This window comes from Neovison vison, chromosome 12 (assembly GCF_020171115.1).
Source record: "Neovison vison isolate M4711 chromosome 12, ASM_NN_V1, whole genome shotgun sequence".
NCBI classification, from domain to species: Eukaryota; Metazoa; Chordata; class Mammalia; order Carnivora; family Mustelidae; genus Neogale; species Neogale vison.
Window position 1 is genome coordinate 20,229,559 of NC_058102.1, and position 11,269 is coordinate 20,240,827.

The 11,269-nt window shown below is 34.3% G+C and overlaps 1 protein-coding gene across 1 annotated transcript in view; it reads left to right on the plus strand.

The window, feature by feature from the left end:
• SLC5A8 (solute carrier family 5 member 8) overlaps window positions 1-10,067 on the plus strand; it is a 66,016-nt gene extending 55,949 nt beyond the window's left edge. Inside the window, exons 13-15 of the mRNA XM_044226624.1 lie at window positions 4,508-4,611; window positions 7,898-7,977; window positions 8,233-10,067. Of these exons, the coding sequence (XP_044082559.1) occupies window positions 4,508-4,611; window positions 7,898-7,977; window positions 8,233-8,358 (310 nt within the window). The 3' untranslated portion in view covers window positions 8,359-10,067. The remainder of the gene's footprint in view (window positions 1-4,507; window positions 4,612-7,897; window positions 7,978-8,232) is intronic.
• Window positions 10,068-11,269: the final 1,202 nt, after the last annotated feature.

An 11,269-nucleotide genomic window follows, 5' to 3' on the forward strand; every position in this document is an offset into this window, starting at 1 on the left:
GGGGCTGGATCCCAGGACCCTGGAATCATGCCACCAAGGTGGCCCTATTCAATACTTTTTTATTACACGGGGTGGATTTTTTGTTTGTTTGTTAGTTTTGTTTGCCATTTCCATTTGGATATGTACTTTTGTGAGTTGGTTGTTGAATTCTTTAATCCAGCTTTAAATGGATTCTCATTTATTTGAGAATTTGTGATATATTCTAGATAAAATACATATTTTGAAATATTTTTCTCCTACTTTGTGGGTTGCCTTTTTACTCTTGTAATGATACTATTTTGGTGGTCAGAATTTCTTTATTTTAATTAAGTTCAACTTATAAGACTTTTTTTTCCCCTTTCAAGTTTTTATTTAAATTCCAGTTAGTTAACACATTGTGTAATATTAGTTTCAGGAGTAGAATTTATTGATTCATCACTTACATAGAACACCCATTGCTCATCACAAGTACCCTCCTTGATGCAATCACCCATTAAACCCATCCCTCCACCCACCTACCTTCTAGCAACCTTCAGTGTTCTATATAGTTAAGAGTCTGTTTTACGGTTTGCTTCTATCTTTTCCCCCTCCATGTTCATCTGTTTTGCTTCTTAAATTCCACATCTGACTGAATACGGTGTTTGTCTTTCTCTGGCTGACTTATTTTGCTTCACATAATATACTCTAGCTCCATCTATATTATTGCAAATGACAAGATTTCATTCTTTTTTATGGCTAATATTCCGTTATGTATATGTACCACATCTTTATCTATTCATCGGTCAATTGACTTTTGAGCTCTTTCCATAATTTGGCTATTTAGTTGAAAATGCTGCTATAGGGGCACCTGGGTGGCTCAGTGGGTGAAGCCTCTGCCTTTAGCTCATGTCAGGGTCCTGGGATGGAGCACCACGTTGGGCTCTCTGCTCAGTGGGGAACCTGTTTTTTCGCTTCTCTCTCTGCCTGCTACTCTGCCTACTTCTGATCTCTTTTGGTCAAATAAATAAATAAAATGAAAAAAAAAAGAGAGAGAAAATGCTGCTATAAACATTGAGGGGGTCATGTATCTCTTTACATCAGTATTTTTGTATCCTGTGGGAAATACCCACTAGTGCAATTGCTAGATCATAGCTTTCTTTTTAAGTTTTTGAGGAATCTCCATTCTGTTTTCCAGAGTGCCTACACCAGTTTGCTTTCCCACCAATAGTGTAAGAGGGTTCTCCTTTCTCCACATCCTTACCAATATTTGTTGTTTGCTATGTTAATTTTAGCCAACCTGATAGGTGTGAGGTGATATCTCATTGTAGTTTTGATTTGTATTCCCCTGATGATGAGTGATGTTGAACATCTTCTCATGTCTGTTAGTTATCTGTAGGTCTTCTTTGGAGAAATAGCTATTCATGTCTTCTGCCCATTTCTTAATTGGATTATTTTTTGGGGGGTGTTGTTTGACAAATTCTGTATAGATTTTGGATATATATCAGATATGTCATTTATCAGATATGTAATTTGCAAATATCTTCATCCATTCCAAAGGCTGCTTTTTAGTTTTGTCAATTTTTTCTTCATTGTGCAGAAGCTTTTTTATCGTGATGAAGTCCCAATAGTTAATTTTGCTTTTGTTTCCCTTGTCTTTAGTAAGAAGTTGCTACGGCTGATGTCAAAGAGGTTGCTCCTGTGTTTTCCTCTAGGATTTTAATGGTTTCCTGTCTCACATTTATGTCTTTCATCCATTTTGAATTTATTTTTGTGTGTGGTGTAAGAAAGTGGTCCAGTTTCATTCTTTTGCAAGTTGCTATCCAGCTTTCCCAACACAATTTGTTGAAGAGACAGTCTTTTTTCCATTGGATGTTCTTTCCTGCTTTGTCAAAGATTAGTTGGCCATATAGTTGTGGGTCCATTTCTGGGTTTTCTACTCTTTTCCACTGATCTATATGTCATTTTATATCAGTACCATCCTGTCTTAGTCACTACAGCTTTGTAATAGAACATGAAGTCCAGAATTGTGATACCTCCAGCTTTGCATTTCTTTTTGAAGTTTGTTTTGGCTATTTGGGGTCTTTTGCGGTTCCATACAAATTTTAGGATTGTTTGTTCTAGCTCTGTAAAAAAAAAAATGCTGGTGATATTTTGATAGGGATTGCATCAAATGTGAGATTACTTTGGGAATTATAGACACGTTAAGAATATTTGTTCTTCCTATCCATGAGCATGGAATATTTTTTCATTTCTTTGTGTCATCTTCAGTTTCTTTCAAAAGTGTTCTGTAGTTTTCAGAGCATATCTCTTTCACTTCCTTGTTTAGGTTTATTCCTAGATAGCTTATGGTTTTTGGTGCAATTTAAATGGAATCAGGTCCTTGATTTCCCTTTCTGCTGCTTCATTATTGGTATATAGGAATGCAACTGATTTCTGTACATTGATTTTGTATCCTGTTACTTTACTGAATATATGTATTAGTTCTATCAATTTCTGGTGGAGTATTTCAGGTTTTCTACATAGAGTATCATGTCATTTGAGAATTAAACCAAAGACTTTAACAAGAGATAAAGAAGGACAGTATGTCATAATAAAGGGGTCTATCCAGAAAGAAGATCTAACAGTTATAAGTACTTATGCTCTCAACTCAGGAGCACCCAAATATATAAAACAACTGATAACAAATTAAAGGAGATCATTGATAATAATACAATAACTGGAGGGGACTTTAACACCCCACTTATACCAATGACAGATCATCTGAACAGAAAATCAACAAAGAAACAATGGCTTTGAATGACACACTGGATTAGATGGACTTAACAGATATATTTAGAACATTTCATCCTAAAGTAGTAGAATACACATTCTTTTTGAGTGTATATGGGACATTCTCCAGAACAGATCATCTTCTAGGTCACAAATCAAGCCTCAATAAGTATAGAAAGATTGAGGTCATACCATGTATTTTCTGATCACAATGCTATGAAACTTAAAGTCAACCATAACAAAAATTTGAAAAGACCTCAAATACATAGAGGTTAAAGAATATCCTACTAAAGAATAAATTATCAGTCTTTTCTTATATTGTTAGTCCTTTGTGTGTTTCAATTAAGAAATCCTTGCCTGGGACGCCTGGGTGGCGCAGTTGGTTGGACGACTGCCTTCGGCTCAGGGCGTGATCCTGGAGTCCCGGGATCGAGTCCCACATCAGGCTCCCAGCTCCATGGGGAGTCTGCTTCGCTCTCTGACCTTCTCCTCGCTCATGCTCTCTCTCACTGTCTCTCTCTCTCAAATAAATAAATAAAATCTTAAAAAAAAAAAAAAAAAAAAAGAAATCCTTGCCTATCCTGAGGTCATAAAGAGATTCCTCTAATTCTTCATTTAAAAGCTTTATTGTTAACTATTTCCATTCATGAAATGTAATCTACTTTGTAATTGATTTCTGTAGGTGCTGTAATCAAGACTCATTTTTTTCCTATATGGATATTCAGTTAACTAAACACCACTTATTGGAAAGACCTTCCCTTTGCTGCATTGCAAATGAGTATCAAATTTAACTAAACCAGATACTATCTTCTTGGTCTGTTTCTTGATTCTCTATTCTGTTCTATTTTTGTTTGTTTTTCCACCAGTAATACTGCATGATCTTAATTTCAATAGCTTACCTCAATGTGTTTCCCTTCTTTCTGGGATCTTGGCCTCTCAATTTCTAATTGCCTGCCTGCCCCATTCCTCCACTTTTTATCCATTGTTCTTAGACAGATGTGTTCTAAATCAAGCTACTCTATTAAAGCTAAAAGTGGGATTCTAGAACAATCATTTTAGAAACATCAGGTCATGTTACTCCTTCATTTAAAATACTGCCACAAGTGCCGTTGCCCAGAGAAAAACCCAAACTTCATACAAATCTAACTACAACAACAAAAAAGACCTCTGCCTTCCTCTCGTCTTGTATTACCCTTATGTTGCTACTTATGATTTAGTCAGCTGGTGTTTACCTCTGTCTGGGATGCTTTCCTCAAAAACTTCTTGTTATTCATATCTCAGTTCAAATGTCGTTTCACAAATGCTTTCTCTGACATTAGGGTATAGTTCGTTCTTTCCACTGTGTTTCATGTTACCTTGTTTTATTTCCTTATAGTGCTTTTCACCAGTGGAAATGATTGTATTTATTAGTTTACTTATTTACTGTATTTCTCTCTCCATTAGAATGCAAATTTTATGAGGGCAGGAGCCTTATTAGCTTTTTTTATGGTAGACTTTCCAATGACAAGAACAGTGCCTGGGACATAAAGCAGAGGTGAATGAATACAGATGGACATTTAGTATTATAGTGTATGGTCAAGAATAAGTCAGGCTTTTAATTCTTGATCCAATAAGATAAAGATGGAACAATAGTTTATGACATTAAAAACATTTGTTAAAACATTAAAAACATTGTTAAACATTTTATTTTGACTTTGCCATGCATGAAAATTATCGGCACTGCTTTAGTTGCTAGTAGCATTACATAAAATCTTACAGTTATGCTTTTGTTCTTTCTTAGGACTCCACTGATGGATAACTGGTATTCTTTATCATATCTATACTTCAGCACTCTTGGAACTTTGGTAACGGTATTCATTGGAATGCTAATCAGTTTACCAACAGGTAGATATCTAAACATTAGTATTGCTGTATTTACCTAGATATCAGTTTTTACTATATCTCTTTTATAGCTATTTATGTTATTTTTCTATAGTCCTGTTAACAACTAGGTTAATTACTTGTTCCATTTTCCTCGTGGGAAATTTGAATGCCTGTACTTGAAAGCAGAAGATCCTATTTGAACCTTTGTTCTACCACTTACTAGCTGCATAAACTTAGGGAAGTCCATATGGCTACTCTGAGGCTTAGCTATCTTATGTGTAAATGAGGATAATGGCAATTGACTTGCCTTTCTCATAAGTTACTGTAAGAAAAAATAAAGTGCTTGACAAACTTGTATGTAGCTACTGCAATGCTAGGATTCTACATGTATTATTACAACAGTCCTGCGTCATGATATTTTCATTGTCCTATGCTGGCTTTTTGTAAACTGTGAAGAAGTATACAATAGGAATGATCATTATAATCTTTACATCTGAACGTAGTGTGAGGCTTTTTTCACATGTCCATAAATTTAAAAATGTTATTTTAAAAAACATATTGATAATACACATTTTATACACTGCTCTCTGGGATTGCTATAGAGCTGTTACCCTGGGACTTCATTTTGTCCTCATTTTGTGAATTCCCTTGGTCTCCTTCCTATGTTGGATTCTCTATTGCCAGTATTCCATTATTTATAATTCTTGTTTATCCCCTTAATTGAATAGAGCACATCCTTTAGCATGTTCTTGAGAAAGTGTAGACAAGAGATTTAAAGATGTGGTGTCTTTTGAAAAAATGTCTTTAATTCTCCCTTATATTTGATTGATTGTTTGAGTAGAGAATCCTAAAAAAATAGCTTTCTTATTTCTGAAAGGATGTCTTAATTTTCTCATAAATGATTATATTTTTACTGAGAATGCCAGTGCCATACTACCTTTTGGCACTTTGCATGGGACTCATTTCACAATGATTGCTTTGCCCTAAGCCCTTGTTATGGTGTTTTCAATCTGGAGACCTGTGTCCTTCAGTTTGTGGAAATTTTCTTATATTATTATTTTTGTAATTTCCTGTGATTTTCTGTTTTCACTTTCTGGAAACTCTTGTTAGTCAAATGTTTTAGTTTCAGACAGTTATTCTAATTTTCTTCTCTTTTCTCTCGTATTTTCCATCACGTCTTTTAGGTCTACTACATGGGATACTTTTCCAATTACTTTTCCAATAATTCTCAAAGGAGCACTCTGATCCAGTTTTGAGAATAGTCTATAAGGGAAGGAGGGCAGGTAGGAGGCTATTGCAGTAATCCAGGTGAGCGACTGTGGTAGCTCAAAGCCGGGTAGACGTATAGAGCTAGTGAGAAGTGCCAGACTTCCTGATTTCCTGTATTCCCTCACCCATGTACATTTGTAGTAACCAGAGGAGGGGAAGGCAGCTGCACTGCCCTCTTCATCAAAGGTGCAGTCACTAGTCAGAAATCCTATACTTTGTCCTAGTATGTCTGATGTCTTTGTTTGCTTTATGCTACAAAGCTACCAGCACTATGCCACTTGAAGGAATTCTGTCAGTCATTGTTTTGTGGCTCCTGAATAGCACTGCTTTTCACACTTCTGTGATACTTGTATTTACAATTAACAAATTATATTAATAATTAGTAGTGATATTAATATAATGACATCAACAATTATATTAATTATAATTATTATATATTCAAAGCATAATTACACATTTATAAATAAAGTTTGTAGTTATTTATTACCTCTTAAACACATTTTTAACTATTCTCTTTCATTTCAAAAATGACTGTGCCTTTCTTCATAAAAAAATTACCAACACAGTAGATTTATTCTTCTGTCTGTTTTGATATATTTTAAGATGGATTTTAAAGTTTCTTACCGGTAACCCAATTATTCAGGTCAGGAATACACCTAAACAGTCTCCTTGTACTATTTGACCTCAGATCCTATTTAACACATTCCTTTTTCTTTAAGAAAATGGAGTATTGGAGCATTCTCTTTGAGAATGCCCCCCTTTTTCCCTTAAAATTTTTATTCTGATAACCATATATGCCTGCTTCTTTTGTTTTATAAAGTCATGCTTTACCTAGGTGAGCAGGCATCCAGTGATTAAAAAAACAATTCAACTTCATTAATTTCATAAATGACTTATTTCCACTTCATAGCAGCAACGAGCACCTTGAGAAAATAATCTAGAAACATGAAATCCTAACACTATTTGAGAAATAAATAGGAAGATTCAGTAAGAAGTCTGGCCATACAGACTGGGTTGGCATTTCAGTTTCACCCTACCATGTATTGTGTACCATGAGTAGGTCTGTCTCCTCATCAGTAAAATGGGGTAAATAAGGCCCTACATAAACCATAAGCTATGAGTATAGTAATTGTTTTACTCATGTCTGTCTCAACAGCACCTAGTAGAGTCTCTAGCAGATGGTAGGCACTCAACAATGTCGAATGAATTAATTTTAAGTTGATTTCATCTCCAGAAGAGCAGAGATTCCCGTAATTAAAAGCCTAATATTTGTACTGAAGTGGTGGTTCCCAAATATTAGAGAGCATGAAGATCACTTTGGAGATTTGGTAAAAATCAGGATTCAGTGGCCTTGCTCCAGACTTTCAAACTGGGTTGGTCCAGGTTGAAGTCTAGGAATCTGCATTTGATGTATGTCTGCTAGATGATTTGTGTAAAAGTAGTTTGAGAACCACACAATTTTAAAAAGCTTTGTCTTTGATCTACAAATAAAATACCAAAACAAAGAATAATTTTTATAAAACAGAATGTTAGAGAAGAAGAGTTGAATCAAATACCAATCATTATATTGATTTTCACTTAACTAATGTATTCAGCATTGCATAATCTGCATTTCCTCATGCACCTCTACATTCATAGCCATTAAACTGGGGAAAGGCAACTCCTCTGTCTGCAGCAGAGGCAGATGGCTTGATATTTTATTGGTAGATCAAAGAGGTTGCTTTTTAATCAGTTTCCTTATGAGTCTTGGGCTCTTAGGTTAAGTACCATATGAGGTAGGTGGCTTGCTTTTAAGAACCATCTCATTCATCTTCAAACACTAGACTCATTTGTCACAGTTAGAGGCTTGCAGAATCTAAGACCAAGAGAAGGGAAATGGTGAGCCAAGTCTTCAGCACTACATAAAAGATTCTCTTTCTCTGCATGTTTTATGAGTGTGTAGAGTTGAATGTGCACAAGGTAAATGCTTGTATGATGGGCCGTCACTGGGTAGTTAGAGATACCTTTTAACATTATAAATGATGTAAATGTTTTTCAGGAGGAAGGAAACAAAACTTAGACCGCAGATTCCTATTAACCAAAGAGGACTTTTTATCCAATTTTGACATTTTTAAGAAAGTAAGTTGGCTTTCTTTCTCCTTACATTAGTAAGACTGTGCTTTTATTACCAGGATAGCATACTAGTTAGTCCTTGGACTCTCTTTTGAACTCTTATGGGCAAGGAAAATATTTGCCCTATTCTTTGATTTCTATTGTATATCTTGTCTTCAATAGACTGCAAAGCTGATTTAGAGGGAAAAAAGCAGAAACAATTATTTAGAATATTTAGAATAGTTCCTTTTTTTGCTAATCACTGTTAACATTTTCTTTTAGAAGGAGCATATTTTAAACTATAAATCTCACCCGGTAGAAGATGGTGGAACTGATAATCCTGCCTTCAACCATATTGAATTGAACTTCCCAGATCAAAGTGGCAAGATGAGTGGGACTCGTTTGTGAAGCGTCTGTGATACTAGATGATCTTAAACAGTGACTCAGTTACATATGTTTCCTAAGATAATTGGACCAGATTTGGATTTCTTTTTGGGGGGAGGGTTTGATAATGAGTGAAGTTTTGGGGGAAACTTTGGGGGTAAAATTTTGTTGAAGCAAAGTACTGACTCTTCACTTACTATATTCATTAACTGGTGCTACTCTGGAGTTAAGAATTTCAGCATCAGCATTTTCCTTTATTTCTTTTTTATTTTAATGAAGATGTCATTGTGAAAGTTATGACCACATATTGCTAAAGGATTAATATACACATATACACACATACTTGACGGTCAAAAAAGAGTATTTTAAATTTGGGCATTATTAAAAATATTTTCCATGCATTTGTTGCTAGCATATAAGTTTTGGGGTTTCCCAAAATCAGATATAATACTGAAAAGACCTTTTGTCTTTCTATAACATACTGTATTTTTAGGAAACAGTGAGGTGACAAATCCATGTTGTCTAGATCTTTGCTTCTCACTGATCCGTATCAGCCCTATCAGGGAGCTTATTATTATCTGGAACCAATTCTGGCTCAAAAAGGTGGTAATCAAGAAGCATCCTGTTTGGGAGAGAACATGGGCCCAGTGATCAAGGTCTTTTTGTTTCTACTTATCTATTCTTGTGCCTTTTTGCTAATTATCTACAACTCCTGGCCATTGGCTGTTTATATTGCCTTACACCCCAGTTCTTATATGCAGTCCCAATTTCTGACCCATCAGCTCAGATTTTGTTGTACACTTTACTTTTCTTCTCTTAGTTTTCAAAATACTATGTTACCTTGGACTTACATATGTCTTGAAACACCCAATGTGAATCATGCTACCCCAGATTCTGGCTTACGAAGTCACAGACTATAAATTAGAAATCCTATGAACTTGATACTGACTAAAGTATTTACAACATAAGTACTTATGGATTTGGTCACCCAAGAACATTTACATGATTAAAATGGTTAAGTTCCATGGAATTGCATGATTATGTTGAATGATACTAATTTGAATTTAGGGTACATACATATGCTTAGAAGTCTTAGAAGTCTGGAATTCTAGTGTATTCACCCATTTAAAGAGTAAACACACTACTTTTTTTTAAATGTTTGGAATTACCAACTATATGCTTTGTTTCATGCTTTAAAATTTCAAGTAGAAATGTCAAAGTTTATTTTGTTTATCTTGCTACATTTCCAGCTAAGGGTTTGGTCACAGACTTTTATCAATAACATTTTTTTCTACAGGTCTTGCATTAGATACCGTTTGGAAATGTGTTTCTTTTGTTTGTTTGTTTGCCTTACAATATTTTAAAATAATGAGAAACATTTAGGTATATTAAATAGATTTTAGAATTAAATACTTTTTTGCTTATTTTCTGATATTTAGGTAAGTATGCTCTGTACTTTTAAAGGTTGCCAACTGAAAACATGAAGCAATAAAAAAATAGGAAGTAGCATTTATCTAAAGAAAGATTTATGTAACATTTAAATTAATGATGTGTTAATATATTTCATATGTGTATAGACGTTATTTTTTTAATCAATATCTTATTTGTTTCATGCAAGTGTGATTTGAACTGTTGTTATTTATTTAGTAAGTGTAAATGCACACGTGTGTAGAATGCTTCAGTTTTGGAAATCAAAGTCCAGTTATATAAATTTTTCCTTATCTAACTACAAAGATTATGCCACGTGTTCTTAATGAGATGATACGTCTATTCTTGTGCACTTTATTTAACCAAAAACATCTTTGTGACTTTGGGAACTGTTGGTATTTTACCTTTATGAACACATAAGAGTGCCAGACCACATTCTTAAGAAATCAAATTGCTGTTATTAATTATGAAAAAATCATTTATCTTATCTGAATCTTTGGATAAAACCACAAAGAAGTAAAACATTAATATATCATAGTGTGAATGAAATAATCTAATGTTCTTTTTTTTTTTTTAAAGATTTTATTTATTTATTCGACAGAGAGAGATCACAAGTAGGCAGAGAGAGAGGAGGAAGCAGGTTCCCTGCTGAGCAGAGAGCCCGATGCGGGACTCGATCCCAGGACCCTGAGATCATGACCTGAGCTGAAGGCAGCAGCTTAACCCACTGAGCCACCCAGGCGCCCAATAATCTAATGTTCTTAATTATTTCTGAATCACAACAGTCCCAACAGCAGGGAAAAGCGACATAAGTATTCTATTTTCATTTTGTCATTGACAGATTATATGACCTTGAATTTATCCTTAATCTCTAATGATGGAACTCTAAACACTTAACTACCTCACAGAAATAATGTGAGTATAAAAGATTAGATAGTACTTTATTAGCTCAAATAGTATTACTTAAAATTTTAATATGATTAGAAATAAAAATTTGAGACAAAGGTCACTTGTTTTTAAAAAAAAAAAGACAAATTGTTAAGAATTTGCAATGTAATGATGTGGCTATAGTTCCATCTCTAAAAAATATGTGCTGTAGAAAAACTGAATTATATTTAGGAATCAGCAGGATTATTCAGAGAGAATGGAAACTTTATTTTTAAAAAAAGCAACCGATCATATTCACTCCATAGAGAAATGGCCAATCATATTCACTCCATAGAGAAATGAAACTTTTACATGTAGGATATAAATGGTATAAATATATATGCTTCTATTTGATTGCTTATGCATTAATTTTTTCTCTAGACCAGTGATTCTAATGGGGCAGTTTTACACATGCATTTGGACATTTGGAAATATCTGGATACGTTTTTGGTGGTCACAGTGGTGATGAGGTGCTACTGGCATCTAGTGGATAGAATTTAGGGTTACTACTAAATATCCTGTGATACATAGGACAACCCCTCTTCACAACAAAAAATGATCCTACCCCAAGTATTAATAG